The 19,681-nt window shown below is 30.3% G+C and overlaps 1 protein-coding gene across 6 annotated transcripts in view; it reads left to right on the top strand.

Annotated features, from left to right (window-relative positions):
- The window catches only part of Pax (paxillin), a 104,726-nt gene that overhangs the window by 22,857 nt on the left and 62,188 nt on the right, over positions 1-19,681 (top strand). The window contains exons 1-2 of one of the 6 annotated variants that reach the window (XM_075295385.1): positions 8,282-8,398; positions 18,847-19,034. The exons of 1 other annotated variant lie outside the window; for it this stretch is intronic. In XM_075295385.1, coding sequence (XP_075151500.1) covers positions 18,953-19,034 — 82 coding nt within the window. In that variant the 5' untranslated portion in view covers positions 8,282-8,398; positions 18,847-18,952. Of the gene's footprint in view, positions 1-8,281; positions 8,406-18,846; positions 19,035-19,681 lie in introns of those variants that run through there. 4 more of the 6 variants (XM_075295392.1, XM_075295386.1, XM_075295387.1 and 1 more) reach the window with 4 other exon arrangements.

The raw sequence follows: 19,681 nt of genomic DNA, 5'->3' as shown, positions 1-19,681 counted from the left end.
TTCTACAAAATCTATGTACTTTAAATTTAAATCTAACGTTATGGACGTAACACAATTTTAACGAAAAATAAAAATGCAAGGAAAGTCTAAAGTCGGGCGGGCCGATTATAATATACTCTGCACAACTTTGTATTTAGATCTACATTTTGATAAAATCTCAAATCAGACTTCTACAAAACTCGGGCAATATTTGGGAAATATTTATAATTGTTTAGACAATTTCGCAAAAATGCATTTATGATTCATTCTTTGAAAAATTTTAAAATTTGAGTCATTTCTATAAGCTTTCGACTTAGCAGCAATTTTTCCAAAATTGTATGCTCACTGAATACAATTTTGGAAAAATTTTTGTCTAGTAAATAAAATTTTGCAAAATTTTATATAGAAATAAAATTTTAGAAAATTTTCTACAGTAACAAAATTTTGACTAAATTTTCTATAGAAATAAAATTTTGGCAACATTTTCTATAGAAATCAAATTTTGACCAAATATATAGAAATACAATTTTGAATAAAATTTTTGTAGAAATAGAATTTGGCAAAATTTTTTATAGAAAAAAAAGTTGGAAAAAATTATCAATAGAAATACAATATAAAAAAAAAATTGTGTAGCAAACAAAATTTTGCAAAATTTTCTATAGAAGTAAAATTTTGCAAAATATTCTATATAAACAACATTTTGACTAATTTTTCTATAGAAGTAAAATTTTGACTAAATTTTATATAGAAAAAAATATTTCTATATTAATAAAATTTTGAATACATTTTTATAGCAGTGAGTATCAGTGAGCATCAGTAAGAAAAAAAATTGAGAAAATTTGCTATAGAAATAAAATTTGACAATTTTTTCTTATAGAAATAAAATTTTGAAAAAAATTATCAATAAAAATACAATTTTAGAAAAATTTTTGTGTAGTAAATAAAATTCTGCAAAATATTCTACAGAAACAAAATTTTGACTAAATTTTCTATAGAAATAAAATTTTGACAAAATTTCCTATAGAAATAAAATGTTGACCAAATTTTCTGTAGAAATAAAATTTTGACCAAATTTTCTAATAAAAAAATCTATTACTATAAAATTTTGGCAAAATTTTCTATAGAAATACAATTTTGACTTAAATTTTTATAGCAAAAAAATTATTACTAGAAATAAAATTAAAAAAAAAAAATTGTGTAACAAACAAAATTTTGCAAAATTTTCTATAGAAATAAAATTTTGCAAAATATTCTATAGAAACTAAATTTTGACTCAATTTTCTATAGAAATAAAATTTTGACTAAATTTTCTATGGAAATAAAATTTTGACTAAATTTTCTATAGAAATAAAATTTTGACTAAATTTTCTATAGAAAACAAGTAAGGAAAGTCTAAAGTGGGGCGGGGCCGACTATATTATACCCTGCACCACTTTGTAGATCTAAATTTTCGATACCATATCACATCCGTCAAATGTGTTGGGGGCTATATATAAAGGTTTGTCCCAAATACATACATTTAACAAGTAAGGAAAGTCTAAAATTTTAAGGAAACTTCGCAATAGTTTATTTATGATTTATCGCTCGATATATATGTATTAGAAGTTTAGGAAAATTAGAGTCATTTTTACAACTTTTAGACTAAGCAGTGGCGATTTAACAGGGAAAATGTTGGTATTTTGACCATTTTTGTCGAAATCTGAAAAACGTATATATGGAAGCTATATCTAAATCTGAACCGATGTCAACCAATTTTGGCACGCATAGCTACAATGCTAATTCTACTCCCTGTGCAAAATGTCAACTAAATCGGAGTTAAAAATTGGCCTCTGTGGTCATATGAGTGTAAATCGGGCGAAAGCTATATATGGGAGCTATATATAAATCTGAACAGATTTCAACCAAATTTGGCACACATAGCTACAATGCTAATTCTACTCCCTGTGCAAAATTTCAACTAAATCGGAGTGAAAAATTGGCCTCTGTGATCATATGAGTGTAAATCGGCCGAAAGCTATATATTGGAGCTATATCTAAATCTGAACCGATTTCAACCAAATTTGGCACGCATAGCTACAATGCTAATTCTACTCCCTGTGCAAAATTTCAACTAAATCGGAGTGAAAAATTGGCCTCTGTGATCATATGAGTGTAAATCGGCCGAAAGCTATATATTGGAGCTATATCTAAATCTGAACCGATTTCAACCAAATTTGGCACGCATAGCTATAATGCTAATTCTACTCCCTGTGCAAAATTTCAACCAAAGTGGGGTAAAACTCTGGCTTCTGGGACCCTATTAGTCCATATCGGGCGAAAGATATATATGGGAGCTATATCTAAATCTGAACCGATTTCAATAAAATTTGGCACACTTGACTATAGTACTAATTGTTCTTCTTGTGCAAAATTTTAAGCAAATAAGGGTAAAACTCTGGCTTCTGGGGCCATATAAGTCCATATCGGTCGAAATATATATATGGGAGCTATATCTAAATCTGAACCGATTTCTTCCAAAATCAATAGGGATCTATTCTGAGCCAAAACACATACTTGTACCAAATTTGAAGTCGATTGGACTAAAACTGCGACCTAGACTTTGATTACAAAAATGTGTTCACGGACAGACGGACATAGCTATATCGACTCAAGAGCCCATCCTGAGCATTTTTGCCAAAGACACCATGTTCCACAGTGTGGAGCAGGGTATAAAAATATTTCTATAGTAATAAAATTTTGAATAAAATTTTTATAGAATTAAAATTTTGACAAAATTTGCTATAGAAATAAAATTTTGACCAAACTTTTTATAGAAATAACATTTTGACAAAATTTTCTATAAAAACAACTTTGAAAAAATTTTCTGCCAATATTCCACATATGTATATTGCCTTAAATAAAATAAAAATAATATCGATTGTTCGAAACATTTCAAATAAATTGATATGGACATTAAAATGGATCGATCCAGCCCATCTGCTAGTCAAACATTCTAAGAAACATAAAAAGGTAGCCGTAATTGGAAGTTGATTTTCATTTACAATCATGCTGTACATTGATCGAATGAATAACGCAATGGAAACTAATTTGCGTAAAAACTTGCTTAGTTACAAATATGTGAAGTGTTTTAAAAAATTTGGTTTAGCCGGAGTCGGAGTCGAGCAAAATTTTTACGACTCCGACTCCAGCAAAATCTTCAGACTCCGACTCCAAGACTCCGACTCCGACTCCACACTATCCTTATCATCGTTGAAAACATTTCAATAAAAATTAGTTGCAGCCATTAAAGTCGCAATTGAATTATAATTTTTTTTGCGTAATAAATTGTCGATGAATTTACTGAAAACAATTACATCGCCTACTATTCTTTTTAAAAACATTTCAGAATGCAACACATTTTGTTTTTAATTTCTTGACACAATAAAAATTATGTGATATATACATTTACAAACTTTTCAACTGAATTTATCAATATTTATAATATTTTACTCACGCTCACGCACACTCACGACGAAAAAATCTTACTCACGCCCATTCACGCACGGTATTGTTTGGTAGGTCTCACCCAGTGTTGGGCGTTATTCAATAAATTTTTATTCAAATAACAAATAATTTTTTATTCGTTATTTTTCATTTGGAATTTTTTTAAATCAAATTTCAACCGTTATCTGTTTATTTGTGTCACAAATAATTATTCGTCATTCGTTAGTTGTTATTTGTCATACAAATAATATTTTTTTATCGAAAAAATAAATTGAATTTATTGAATTCTTCTGATAAAATAATCTTTTTTTGTCTTTATAACTAGGAATGGAACCGGAAGGTACAACATCCAAAAATTGTGATTCAAGTGAATCTGGTTTTTCCATTTTTGATTGAAAATTCTAGAGAATTTTAGAAGACGGATTAAAGAATATCAGTGCTATGTGCGTGAAATGTGAGCCTGATTTTGTTAAGATAAAAGGAGAGAAAAATTCAATATCAAACTTCATATCTCACATTAAGAGGCGACATGGTAAGGATGCGTTCGAAGAGTACCAAAGCTATAAATGCCTAAAACGTTCTCAAGCGAAGGAGGTAATGAGAAACAAGTGTGCAAGAGACAAACAAGGGAAGCATCTGAGTCTCTTTGAGTTCAACGAAGAAGTTACAAAATTTGTAATTGATTCGTTGGTGCCTCTTAGAGTAGTAGAAAATCAATACTTCAAAAAAATATGTGAAGGATGTACCTCAGGACAAATAATTTCAAGGCGCCAGCTTGGTCGTGAAATAGATAAAAAATTTCAGAGCCATGTGGTGGAAACTAAGCTAAAATTTAAAGAGAACAAGTTTGTTTGTACAACTGCTGATATTTGGTCATCACATGAGCGAAGTTTCTTTGGGGTCACTGCCCACTGAATACTTTTAGGCGACCTGAAAAGGGAATCAGCGGCGCTTTCATGCAGACGTTTTAAAGGCGTGCATTCGTATGATAAAGTGGCTGAAATCCTGAATGAAATACATTTTTGAGAATTTTTTTTTCACATACGTATATTATTTGAAATTTTATTTGAATCTTTCGAATAACAAGTAAAAAGATAACAAATAAATTGAAGTTATTTGTGTTCACAAATAAACGAATAAAAAAATATTTGTTATTGCAAATAAAAACTAAATCGAATTTATTCGTTATCTTGTTATTCGTTATTTAGAATAAATTTTGACCAACACTGGAATCACCACACACGAAAAGAAAATTTGTACTCAAGCACAAAAATGTCGTGATTCGCGAAAAATATCGTGACTCACGAACAATTTTATGAGTAATTTACATAAGGGACGTGTTTGAAATCATGAGCACGATTAAAATCAAGAGCGTTGTTAAACTCTTAACATCGTAGGTGTCACTAACAGCCTATTTCTGATATCCGAACGAAAGCAATTGCGAACGAACGGTAGTCACTCACTTTCGTCTAGATTTGGGTATCTCTAACTTCCTTTCGTTCGTTCTCATGGCTTACGTTACTGTCAAATGCTAACATAGCATTACCATATCTCAATTATTTGAATTTCTTGAAAAAGGTCCATACATTTAAAAAAAATTATTTTCCATAAAATTCCCGTTTATTTGGCAAACTTTTCCTGCTTCTGATATTGGGTTTAGCTCAATAATTTTTTAACAAATTAGCCCGCGTAGAGAGAAGGATTTGTATTTCAAAATTTCTACAATAAATACAGTTCAGTTCTCCTTTTAAAGAGTGTTTCATTCGAAATGTATGCGTTTGTTCGTGTTAGACTTTTCCTTAACCGGTTCCTATGTCGGTTATAAAGAAAAAATAGATCGATATAAATCAATTTTATCACATATTTACATTAAAAGCTTTAATAAATTTATAAATTATTAAGTTTTTCCTTATTTATTAATGCCTTTTTCATAAAACGAAAGGTCTTTACCAAGTGAGTGGTTTTGACATTTCAGTTCGACAAAATGCGAACGAATCGATTTAGAGAAACCCAATATTTTAGAGATTACGTTACGCCTTCGTTCGCATTGACTTTTGTTTCGATTTTCGTTTAGATGCCCCTTAGAGAAACTAAAATCAGCTGTTTTTCGTTTTGTATGCGAACGAAGACTAGAATTCGGATAGCAAAAATAGGCTGTAAAATTGTAAATGAATGTAACTCTTAAGGGTTTTCTGTTGGTGAGCGGGGTTATTTTCGTTATTGTAATACTTTACTCACGCACACTCAAGAATATATTATTTTCGTGACTCACGCTCACGCACGATATTTTGGTTTGTTAATCACGTTCACGCCGTTGCCATGAGCGTGAGTCACGACAATTTCGTGTCACGTGCACACTTCTACTGTATATGCGTCGTAAACTGTAAGGTATTTGACATACATTAACGACGTAATTTACCATACGTCAAAAACGTAAAAAACGTCGTCAACCTTCATAAAACACATAATTTTTGACAATATAAGAATTTTTACAGTATAGGTTTTTAGAACCATTTATTTCGTACTTTTTCACAATTTTTGTATTTACGAATGCCATTCCCTTATAAAATAAAATAGTAGGAAAATGCTAATATCGACCAGAGCCGAGTATTGAAACATACAAAGGCAAACTTTTTGTCATATTTTATTGACGTACTATTGCCAGTTGGATTTCACATAACGATGTTCAAATCGGGGTTAATTATAAATGTAAATCGGTGTTTTTGTTATCTTGCATGTCAACACGTTGCAGTTAAATCCGAATTTTGCTATAACATTCACAAAATTGCTTTTGAGTAAAAATTTAAAAATAATTTTATAAAAAAAAAAACTTCTAAAATACTTAAAAATTTGAGACTTTCATGCCTTGGGATATTAAAAATAGGGTTTGAAATCAAATCTATGGAATCCGTAAGTATTTTTGGCGTTTATATATTTGACAGTAGAAACCCCAAAAAATTGATACTCGGACCATCCCTGATTAGTAATAAAAAAGGAAATTTTAAGTTTTTTTGCAGTAGGTTCAATTAGGCAGTGAAAGGTTAATGTAACGACATCGTCATAGACTGCCGCAAATCTCTCAACGAGATGGCTGAGCAGTACAATATTCACCTAATATGGGTGCCTGGCCATAGGAACATACCGGGGAACTGCGAAGCAGATGAGTTAGCAAGGCTAGGAACTACCTTACATATTCCAGGGGAACTAGAATCTGTTGGTATGCCTCTGGTCACCTGCAAGCTCTTACTGCGTGAGAAGGCCAATATTCGATGGGAGAATTGCAAGGTTTGTAACGACACCAAGCAAATATGGCCCCATTTAAACTTAAACCGCACACTAGATATGCTAGTGTTCTCAAGGCGTCAGATAGCACTCCTGATATCTGCTATAACGATAGGCGAATTTGCAAAAACTATAGGTGCGAAGTATAATGACTATTGTATAAGCTGTCATGTTGTGCAGGCAAAGGAATCAAACACCTCTTGTGTGAGTGTCCTGCTTTTTGTGTAAGGCGTAAGCGAATTTTAGGAGCATATAGCTTTAGATTACTGGCGGACCTGGAAAACGTTAACTTAAGCAGTTTGTTAATGTTTTTGGAGCAATCTGGTTGGTTCCACAAAAGTAAATAATAGAGAAGGTTCAGTGGTTAAGACTAGAAGTGCCCATATGTAATAGGTACTTTTAGTTAAATGTGGTATCACAATGGACTGAGCCTGAAATTTAATCGGGCTGCCACTTTAACCTAACCTAACCCTGAAAAAACAGTGAACCCACCATGAAGAAAATGTTTGGTTAATTTTAGAAAATTTTAACTAAACAGTATTACAAACGCTGGCATCACGCCGATATCACAAAAATAAATAAAAATTTTTCGACAAATTCAAGAAAATTTATTAGACATAATTCATTTTTTTCACTTGTTAAAGAAATTTTTGCATTTTGAAGGAAAAAATTGGAGTTCAAAATTGCAAGAATGTCTTTAGTGCCATACGAAGTTTAAGATGGGCGCATTTTTAGTAAAATTTACAAATTTAAAGAAATAATGAACTATTTTGTGGGAAGTACGAATTTAGTAAATCTTTGTGCTTCATGTGGGTATAATTTTCTTCTCTATTTTAGTTAATTTAACTAACGTACGCAAAAAATTATTAAATCCATGGAAACTTTCTTAAAACGTAATAATTCCATGAACTAAAATGGAATTAAATCAGCTTTAGTGAAATATAGGGTTCACTTTTTTTTGAGTGTATATCAAAAATATTTTTAATTTATCTTCAGAAATAGACAAAGATTTATTTTGAAAATGTTGGATACAAAGATTTTTTTCGAAGCCAAGAAAACATCTTTATCTTAATGTATTATGTTTACCTTGAAATACAATGTTTTAAATTAGCGTTTTAAAATCCGTTCGTTAATAGTTTCATTAATATATCTCCAAAAAAACATCATATCGTAATTTTAGTTTTACGATTTTGTTTTACATATAGTCCTTTTTATTTTCAATGTAAAGCATCGAGCTTGGTATTCACTACTCTAATTTTAATTTTATTAAATCTAGATTTAATGTGGAGTTGCTAGCTCAGATACATTTTGAACTCTGTTGACGTTGCCAATATATATGCCGGTAATAAAAAGTAACTATGTTGACAACACTTGGCATTTATGATTTGCTCATACGGAAAACTATTGAGTGAAATGCCGCAGCATTATTGATAAGAGCAGCATCTACAACTGAGTACGAAAACATTTGAGATACCAACAAAAAGAAACTCATTAATGTTCAATGCTGTGTACTGCTCTTGCAATTTGTTGATCAGATTTTTGCTCTTGCAGCATCATTTGTTTTTACTGCCAGTCAGTCTCAAAGATTTTGCGAGCGATTTTTGTCACGTTATCGCATCTTCGGCGCGTGAATTGCCAAAGTGTATGTGTGTTGGTGCGTGGTGTGTGTTTGTGTGAATTTTTCCTTAAAACATTGAAGCAAAAATTTTAAAATAATTACGAAATTTTTTGAAAACAAAGGCATCATCGTTATATTCAACACATACACCTATGTGTTCATACCAAACAAAAATGAGCGGCAAAAAAAAAAAAAATATGAAAATGAAATTGAAATTTACCAATACCACCAACAACCCGAAAATATTTTTTCTTATTTAGAATGTGTGAAAATGAAAGCAAACATTTCGTATTGAATTTGTTTTCTAATTAGGATAATAATCAAACTGCCTTTGGCTTATTCTCCTTTTGACATGCGTCTTACATGTTTGCAAAAGCCAATCGATCAACTCATGTTTCACCACACGGAATTGATTATCATTTTGTTATGACATCTGTCTAAATTTGGTCTTTCAATTTTTTGTGCATTTGTTACGACTGTTACGATCAAAGGAATAATGATAGTTACGACAACATAAAGAATAGACGAACGTTATAGCCATTTTACGCTATTTTGGATGTCGTAGATTCCATTTGGATGGATGAATGTGGCGGAGGTGCTGTGTGTATTAGGGTAGTTCGGTTTGAAGATATAATGTCGAAAATAGACTTTTCGCCTTTTAACATACAATCTTCAAATTAATAGACTTTTGATATTTTGGAAAATCGATTTAAATCGTCTAATCGTTAGCTAAAATCCCATGACCAAAATGTATATTCTAAACGACTATTTATAAATGGACTTTTAAACATGAAATCATTAATATCATATGGATCTTAAATAATCTTATGATTTAAGGCTATTACACCCATATACAAAATACCTTCAAAACGAAAATTTGGACAAACAAAATTCTCTTTATAATAAATTATTATGGCGATTGTCTCTAATCTGCTTTATTTGATTTTAAAGAACATTTTTCATCAACGAATGTTTTTATTTGTTGCTAAAGATGTCCCTTTGAAAGCAAATAACTCTTTGTTTAATTTTCATTTAGTGTAGGGGCAATTTATAACAATGAGTTCTACTTGTAGTAAGGGTACTAGAAGCGGAGAACTATCGAAAGCCGTAGATAGTAATTTCAAAACCACACCCTTAGAAAAATATGTTTTTCATATGTTCCGATATAAACAAAATGTGTTTCGGGCACAATTTTAAAACACAATATATTTAAGTGCAAACAAGGAATGTTCCTAAACTAACACTAAACGTTTGGTACATCTATGTTAATATGTTAGAATATATTATGTTTGGGGCATGAATGTTTCATAGAAATCATATGTGTGAATGCAAACATATATAAATTTACAAATATTTACGACTAAACATACATATGTTGTGATATTTTATTCAAAGCGACAGAGAGAGTATAGACAAAGAAATAGAGATGGAAACCGGGAGAGTTGACGGGAGAGTCCACGTGGCAAACAAATGTATGTTTCTGTTAAATAATGTTATGTTTGCATGGGCTTGTGGGCGCTGCAAACTATGCTATATAAGTGTAACTTATAACGATAATTATCTACTGGTGACTATAACAGCTACGAAGTCCAGTGGTTCGATTCGATTCTCCGTGCAGGCGAAAGGTAAAATTTAAAAAATTTATAAAAGTGAATAATTTCTTCAACATTATTTGTATTACAGAAAAAGGTGCCAAGAACTAAAATATTTCGAGGAAGTGAAAATTACGAGTATGTTAGGCAATGAGCACAATCGTCTTTGGGAAAAATTCTTCCAAGCATATAATATTTTTGGGCTCAAAATGCTTCCAAACATATAATATGTTCACATAAAACAAACATATTAATGCTTCGGCAGTATCCAATAATATATGTGCTTCCTGCAAAATATGTTTGGAACATATGTTAAAGAAGCGATTTTTTTTGAGGGTGCATCGATAGTTGACTAAAGTACTCTCGATAGTCTAGTCCACAATAATAGACAAACCTGGTTTGTATTGAATATTTGTTTATTATTTTTTATCAGATCTTAATGTTTTTTGGTTCAAATATTTTAGTTAAAGAATAAAAGGAGGTTCAAATTTTCTTTCTTGCATCTGGTTCGCCTCTCGGAGACAATTTGCCATGTTTTGCCAAATACTCTTCCGGACTCAACAGATGTTGCAGGAAAACACAAGTATTTTAAAAGCACCCTTTTAAGCAATGGAAATTTGATTCACCTCTAATATATTTTAATATAAATATATATTTTTTTTTTTTGAGTAGTGATGATTTGTTGTTTTAGTTTAACTTAGACCATAAAATAGTATCAATGCCGTATCGGATCGAACATTTCTGTATTACAAATGGATTTATTATTTAAACAATCAAATTATGTCTCTTGAGTTGTGGTCTTGCTTTCGATAGTTCTCGTTATGTATGTATTTTTTACCAGTCCGGGATTGGACTCATAATCCTACACTCAAAAATTGTTTACTTAGATCCAAAGATTATTACTATTCTTTCAGGTTTTTGGTATTGCTTCCGAGACAAAGATGTGGCATCTTTGAAATAACGACATTTTTTAGCAACCTATCTGGCTTTAAATCTAGGATATTTCGCCGTACTCTAATCACTTACAAAAAATGCCAGTTTAAAATTCCAAATTATACCAGACACTTCAAAGTAAAAAATGTCTTCCTAATCCCAAAAAAAAAACTTAAACTAAAGATGCTAAATCCTCAAAATAAGTCTTAGCCTTATTTGAAGCGATTTTATCTTAAATTTAAAGATTCAATATTTCAGTTAATTTAAGGGCGATTTCTTTGAATCAAAAATGTGTTTCTTTACTTTAATTTAATTTTGCTGACGGAGAGCTACTTGCTCTTAATTTACTGCTTTCTCTTAATTTATCTCTTTTCTATTTTATTATATATATTTTCTTTTATATACTTTATAAACTAATATATTCACTTGAAGTACCTGCTCTCGAAGAGTATCACTATTTGTCCTTTTTATCAATAGTTAAACATTACATATATGATATAAGATATATACAATATAGCAGTAATGGCGACCAAATATTTAGTTAAGTTTTTGCTAACTCACGTTTCTTCCTTGAAGGGAATTAAAACTTATTATTTTGATTAGTAATCACGACTTTAACGGAGGGACATAAATTTCCAAAATTTGTGTCCTATATTTAATAAAAATAACTCTTTGAAGCAAAAATTAATTTTATTTTAATCAAAATTTCATGATTTTAAAGAAATTTGTCCTTAGTATTTTGTAAATTGCGCATCCTACAATTTAGGTTGCGTAATCTTTAATACCAGGTATATATTTTTTCAGTGTATGCATACATGGTGAGCTTACCACCATATGGGAGCCATATATATCATTATCATAGTTTTATAATAACATTATATTTATGGCCATGCTACCAATAGCCGGGAGGTAGATCAACGCTAATAGCTATTTCTGAAATCTCTAGATCTCTGAAGCTCTAGGAAGTTCAACATTTTGAATAATAGATCATTTTGTTACTTCATGAACGAATTCTAACAAAGGATTTTTTAAAGGATTTTTTACGTGGCCTCTTAGACTATCTGTGCTATTCGGAACACAACTCCGTGACTCCATGCATTCTTCCTCGTATACCATCTACTAAATTTGATATCCGTTGCTCATCCGTTTATTTAACCATTTTAATTGATCGCATATTTACTATGATTCCAATAGGTTGTTGATGTTAATTGCAGTTAATGCATTGAAGTGCCACTCAGTCATTGAGCCAATCATCCATGTCGCAGTAAGAACCACTTTTATCAGTAATTTCCACTAAAAATGAACTACCACATGTTCCAAAGCTTGAGGAGGTTCATTGATAATTGTTAATAATTTATGAGCATTTTGGTGGATGACATAGTTCACGCATTTCTTTAAGCAAATGTCATCGCATACTTGTGGGCACGATGATGGTGATGCCATTGATTAATTGTCAAATGCCAATCCTTGGAAATATGGGTTTAGTAGTTACACACAGTAACCTAATAAATAAATGAACGGCAGGCAATATTGGGGTATGTCAAGGTTCGATTTTAAATGCACTTACACACAGGAAAAGGTCATATAAAAAAATCGAAAATAATGATCAATCAAATACGAGGGAATTGTGAAAATGAAACGGGGTGTCAAATGTGATAGTAGTTTAAATTACCAAGCCCCTAGATTCAAACATATAAACGGGTTTCCAGAAAGAGGTGTATTTTTCATTGTGTTCACCGGCCCGGAAACATTTCCACGAAACGAGCAGCAGCCTTCTTTGCTTGTGTGGCACGTACCGGTTATCTTATAAAAAATCATTAATAACTTTTTCCATAGCGCCCTCCATTCACTGTAACGGTTAATCCAAACTCAATTTGGAAAAGTAAGGTGCTATACCTTCCGAGTACGGTTGCCACTCGTGCCAAAAATAATTAAAATTTTACCAAAAATCTACCAAATTTAAAAAAAAAAATCGATTTCTATGGAAAATTTTGTCAAAATTTTATTTCTATAAAAAAATGTTCTCAAAATTTTATTTCTATAGAAAATTTTCTCAAAATTTTATTTCTATAGAAATTTTTCTCAAAATTTTATTTCTGGAGAAAATTTTATTACAATTTTAGTTCTATAAAAATTTTGTCAAAATTTTATTTCTATAGAAAATGTTCTCAAAATTTTATTTCTATAGAAATTTTTCTCAAAATTTTATTTCTGTAGAAAATTTTATTACAATTTTATGTTTATAGAAAATTTTGTCAAAATTTTATTTCTATAGAAACTTTTCTCAAAATTTTATTTCTATAAAAAAATTTTCTCAAAATTTTAAGATTAAAGTACCTCTTGGTTCGAGACACAAAATCTACCAAACATAAAGAATTCTACCAATCTGCCAAATAGTGAAAATTTTAACATTTTTAGTAGATTTCTACCAACCGTGCTTCCGAGCCCCAGATTCTACAACTTTGCTTGTTGTCACCAAAGTGGAAACGAATCTCAAGCCAAGATGATTTTTCGCGAATTATGACTGCAATATTTTTATAATGTTGTTTTTTTTTTTTAATTTTTATAATTCCAATGCATCTGCAGTTCTAATATTAGTAATGTCGTAGTTCCTACATTTCAACTTTTAAAAAGGGAGCCTAAACAGAAAAATAACTAAATTTATTTTATAATCATCACCATTGCCTGCAATTTGATGTTCGTGTGCTGATTATTAGCTAATAAATAGCCTCACGATAATATTGTTTTAAATGTGATTACAGCATTGTTATTTTTGGGTGCTATTTTGTTACATTATTCGAATGAAAACTGCAAAAAAAATATTAATATTTTTTGTAAAAATAATAGTAATTATTAACCAAAGGTTCCCGAAGCTTTTTGGGAAGATCGAATTATAAAATTCGATAATTTTGCAATCAGAACGCTCTAAAAGAGAGGCACAATTCGAGGGAGCTACCGTAATGCAATTGTTTGCCTACCTGCCTTACATACAAAGGGCTATTGATTCAATCCCAGTTTCGACAGACTGGTGACATTTCTGAGCTTTCACGTTAACCCTTTCACTACCGATGTCCTTTTTGAAGGACATTCGAAAAAGACACCAAATTCTATTTTTCCGCTTAGTTTTGATTTATTTCTCGATGTTATTTTAAAGTAGAGGCTTTAATCTAAATAAGCTATAAATATTTTCTATATTGGTGAGGTCTTAAATACATTTTTGTAAACTTCTTTAGAAATAAACGAAAAATACGAAAATTTGAGACAATTTTTATACTGTATGTTTCTAGTAAATGGACATTCATACGAAAACTATAGCTGACACTTTTTCGGGTTTTTTTTTGTATTTTTGCTCACACTTTGAAGGACATTATAGGCCAAATAGCGCATATTTTCGTAAGGCCATTTGGTCACAATTCAAGGATCAAGTTTTCAAAAAAAGCTCATTTAGCTCTTGAAGTAATTGAGGTAGGTTTTCAAAATGACAATTTTTGTTCTACATGCTGTTATTACAAGTAAAAACAGAAGAAAAATTAAAGTTTTTAACATTAGGTTTATTTCGGTAGTGAAAGGGTTAACTGCGAAGCGTAATGTCAAGAAGGTTCGTTGTAATTGTGCTAAACACACAGAAAAAAACTTTTTTGATTCAATCACGAAATTAATTGATTCAATTAATTTTTAATTGAAATGTCTTCAATCATGGAAATGATAGGATCAATCACCAAAGACAATTAAAAGATTAATTAATCCATTTAAAAAATAAAAAAAAATATTTATTGTTTTAATTAAAAAAATGTTGAATCTACTAAAATTTTAATTGAGTATTTTTAAAAAATTCAATTAAAATTTTAATTGGCAATATTAAACCCTTCAGAAATGCAGTTAAACTTCTTTAACTTTGTCCATGGGGATGTGGCAAATATGAAAGACGAATAAATTGGCCGAACAATGGATCAAGTCATTTTTAAAATTTACTAGGTAATTTCACTTTGTCCATTTCTATTCTCAAACTCCATAAACAGAAAAAAGCTAAAAAATAAGGGGCGACAAAATGCGATGCCAATAAATAATAAAATCGATGGGAGAAAAATATCGATCAGTTTCAATAACACGCGATTTTGCAATCGATTCCAAAATGTACCAAATGGGTACCAAAGTGACCTAGTGCCACGCCAGCTATAGGAATTAAATATCATCTGAAAATAAAATTTGGTAGGAACAACAGAGGAATTTTAGTCCAATTATGTTTATGGCACCTTTCGAAAAATATGAATTATTCATTAGATCATAAATAAATAATAAATTTGATTCACAAGTTTATTTAAAAATTACATAAAATTAAAAAAAAAAAACTATAGAATAACTTCCGCGTGGTGCCTTTCTGAATATGTCTTTGAGACAGTCGATTTCTATTTTCTTTCAATGAATTGCAAACGTAGGCCGCAGTTGAAAATATAACCAGCTATTTCCACATGCTCATATTTTTAGTCGTACGTCTGTGTATCTATGTGGATTTTTCTATAAAATTTGCCATTGGTGTAACACCTTCTCTCGCGGCCACAATACACAGGTGTTCCATGTTATAGTCTCCCATGAAATAATAATAAAAACAAAACATAACATAAATACGAAATTTGCAAGAATATGTTTAGATACAGTTCTGCTGACAAACATCAATAAAAATTATAAATTAAAAGATTTTTTTTTGCATGAAATGTCTCAACCGGAAAATTTCACGGTGGATATATCTCAAATGTAGATTTTCTTGTGATAAACGTCTGGGCAATTCTTTAACTATTTTAAGTGACCAACAATGTAAAAATATACAAATAGTTGCGTAACAAAATGGAAAAGAGAAAATTTTCAGAAGGTCAATATTATGTTGATATTTAGATTTTTCGTTTTTCTCTTTAGTTGTACATCAGTGTTGCCAACACTCAAAAACAATGAATCCACCAGGATTGAAAAGTTTCGTTAATTTTAGAAAATTTCGGTTTAACTAAACGCAGATGTCACGTCGAGTTCACTAATATTTTCGACAAATTCATAAAAAATTTGTAGACATACAGTGACGCACATAAGTATTGGCACACCAAACTATTTCGTTTAAAAACCATATGCTAAAAGTAATATGAAGCTATTTTAAATTTAAAAATATTTTAATTTGGATTGTAAATGCATTAAGAATTTAGAATATTTTTTAGTTTAGAAAAAGTTTTGTTCTTTCAATATTTCAATTAAATTTTTTAGGAACAAAAGTATTGACACAGGTAGTTCTAAATTAACTTTTTGGTACATTTAGTATTTTTTTTTGCATTCCTTTTTGTTTGAGAACAGCATCAAGCAGTCTAGGTAATGAATGCACTAATTTCTCTCATTCTTCCAACAATACTTTACCAAATATCATCAAAATAATAATATTAGTAATAGTGGCCTGAGTACTGCGAACAACAAATACATGGTCAGGCGGTCGGACACTAATGTCTAAACAGACTCAGGAGGTGGTTCTGAGTCGATCCATATATATTTTATGGGGCTTCAAATCAATATTTCTGGTAGACACAGTTTTTTGCAGATACCCCGACCACTATGTGGTTTAGGGTGCTGTGCCAATACTTATTTGTGACATTGTAATTACTTGTTTTCTCTTGTTAAAGTTTTAAGTTTGAAGTGTTTTTCTTAGTTGGAAGGAAAAAATTGTAGTTCCAAAGTGCAAAAATGTATTTAGTATCAAACGAAGTTCAAGATTGGCGCATTATTGGTAAAATTTACAAATTTTGAGAAATTCATTTGTGTATAATTTTTCTTCTCTTTTTAGTTCATGTAACGAATGTACACAAAAAATTATTAAAGTACAGGAAACTTTCTCAAACCATAATAATTCCATGAACTAAAATAGAATAACATTGGCCTTAGGTTTTTCGGTTAACTATTTCAGAACCAAATTTCCCATTAAAATTCAGAAGACTACTCAATCTCTAGAATTCATAAACAAATATATCTGTGGAAAAGTACAAACAGAAAAAAATACTTTTTCGTTATAATAACGAAAAACTGATACCATTGACTTTTAAGCTTCAATAACGGAATTGATAATATCAATCACAGACCCTAATTGAAAAATTAATTGACCCACTAAAAAATTTAATTTATTATAGTAATTTTTGAATCTGAATTTTTGTTAATTCAATATTTGTTTTATTCGCATTTAAAAATGACCTTGAAAGTCCCAATGAAGAAAGTATTGCCGATAAGTTTTCTATTATTTTCACTGTTGAATCATAATTAAAATAAAATAAAAATGAATTATGAGGAGTTATTGCCAATATATGTAACCGTTCCTAAAAATAAAAAAAAAAACATATGTAGCACAGACGTGACATTACAAAGTTGTAAATTTGATTGTTCGAAATTTCGAACACTGTTTTCTCGAAAATGTAATTAATTACATTATTCTGCTATCGAAAAGGATATAACGCCAATACTGCACGATGTACAGATCATCCCTATTCAATTTTATTTTAGTATGATCAATTTTTTTAAATTTAAATTTCCAAATTACCTACATATTATTTTATACTATAACACAAAGTAGCTGTAACACCAAAAATGATCTAGAATTGTTTAGCTATGGTATTAATAGGTCAATACTAGTAAGATAATCATCAACCCACAACCATAACGCCAAGAGAAACATTCTTGGTGGTGTGGAGAACCAGTCATTTGGTCACATTTTCAAGCTGCTATAGTAGTGGAGTTGTTATAAGCGATTGTGGGTGGATGGTTTGTCCATTAGGCAAATTAAACTAAAAATAAATTCATTCATTCTTTCCAAGACTTGGAACACCAATAGAAGAAATAGATGTTTTTCTACTACACGAATTTGGAAGCATGCGTTTTGTCTCCCTCATTGCCACCACTACAATTCATTCATATATCAAAGCGTATATCAAGAGATTTGGTTAGAGTTTGTGCGCCCGCATATCCACTTCATTCACACCAGTATAGTTTCGCGAATGTTTACACTCAGAAAAAAAAAACATGTATGTATAACAATTTTTTTCATTAAAGATTCAGGTATTGATTCTAAGCGAAGGATGCGCTCACTCTGTGTTAAAGTTTACATCTTAAAAAACCAAATTTTAGATTTTAAGGAAAATTGTATTTAATATTAGTTTTTTTTATTGGATTTGTTAAAAACAACTTTATCTTAAGCATATAATTTTAAAGACAAATAATTAAACCATTTTTGATTTAATCAAATAAAATTAACTAAAATATTGAATCTTTGGATTAAGGACAAAACAGCTTTAAATATGAATCTTTAGAGTCAAGATATCTTTTTTTTTTAAATTAAAACAACTTTGTTTGTTTGAAGTATTTGTTATAATTTGGATTTTTATTTGTACGTGAATAGCTTTATTAATATATATCGCAAAAAGAGAATGAAACTTTGATAAATGATATCTGCATACTAACTTTAGTTTTATAGATGTTAGATGTAGAATTGGACAACTTCCTAGAAAAATGCCATTATTTTAATGAATACGCATCTTTGCCTCAGAATCATTTCCAAAACCCTTAAGGATAGATTAAAATCTTTGGATCCAAGTAAACTTTTTTTGAGTGTAGCTTGAAATCACAATTCATGTTACTAAAGACGGATTGTATAATTTTGAACGACACATTTTTTCAGTGTAGTGTTGCTTAATTAATAAGAGAAAAAGAGTAAATTTTATTTTCATTTCGTATTACGTACATAATTTCCAAAATTGGTATGATCCGCCATGCCGTTTGCCGTCTTTGTGGCTGCCTGTGACCCTTGTGGTCTTAACAATACCATTTATGTCTGGATTATTGAAGCGTTAACACCGATTTTGTTTTCTTCTATTGTTTGTGTTTTGTGCTCAATGTGCGCGATTTATCATGTTTTTAAATTGTTTTTGAATGTTGTTGGTATAGGTATCCGTTTGACTAAAGTGCTCGACAAGTGTTAAAATTCGAATTTACCAAAAAGAGCATTTACATTGCCATCGAAATTTTGGGATTAGCATACGAATACTGCAAAATGTCTGCAAAGCTATTGTCATCATCGTTTCATAGTACACCGACCGATAGTTTTAAAGTGGGCGAATTTGAAAGACGTCTTGGTAAGTTACTTTTTAAGGGTACGCTCATACTCGGCAATTAATTGCCCCAAATGAATGTTTAACTTTTTCCAGGAGCATATTTTTTATATACATACAGACATACATCTTTTGTGTTATATATTATTTAGTTGATTTTACTTTGGAATAGTTGAGATGTATCAGTTATTTGGCAAATATGACCGACTATATACTAAAGGTATGGTTGCATTGCGCAAATATTTACCAAAAGTGAGTGTTAAACTTTTCCCCATGAACATTTCGAAATATTTAGATCAGGGTTGGTAAAATTGACTTTTTTGATTTTTTTTTGCCACTATTAGAGTACTGTGGTATCCCGCTGTAAGCATTGCTGAAAAATAAACTTTGGAGAGTTAAGGAATTCAAATTTGAAATAAGAAAAAAAGTTACCCTTTTGAAATATGTATGAGATAGAGAAAAATAAAGTTTTAATTTGCATTAAGGAATAGAAAATAAAAGATCTTTTCTTTAAAAAGGCTTTTACAACCAGAGAAGGAATATGATCACCTCAAACATGTTTTAAGAGCAAAATGTTATTTTTGGGTGGTGACCATGTAACATGGTTTTCGCAACCATGTTATTTTCTCGGAAATCATGTATCTGATTTCGGCAAGCAGGTTATATTTGAC

The sequence above is a fragment of the Haematobia irritans genome, chromosome 2 (genome assembly GCF_050003625.1).
Source record: "Haematobia irritans isolate KBUSLIRL chromosome 2, ASM5000362v1, whole genome shotgun sequence".
In the NCBI taxonomy this organism is placed as follows: domain Eukaryota; kingdom Metazoa; phylum Arthropoda; class Insecta; order Diptera; family Muscidae; genus Haematobia; species Haematobia irritans.
The sequence above is the reverse complement of the archived record's forward strand: the minus strand, read 5'-3'. Positions and strand labels throughout refer to the sequence as shown.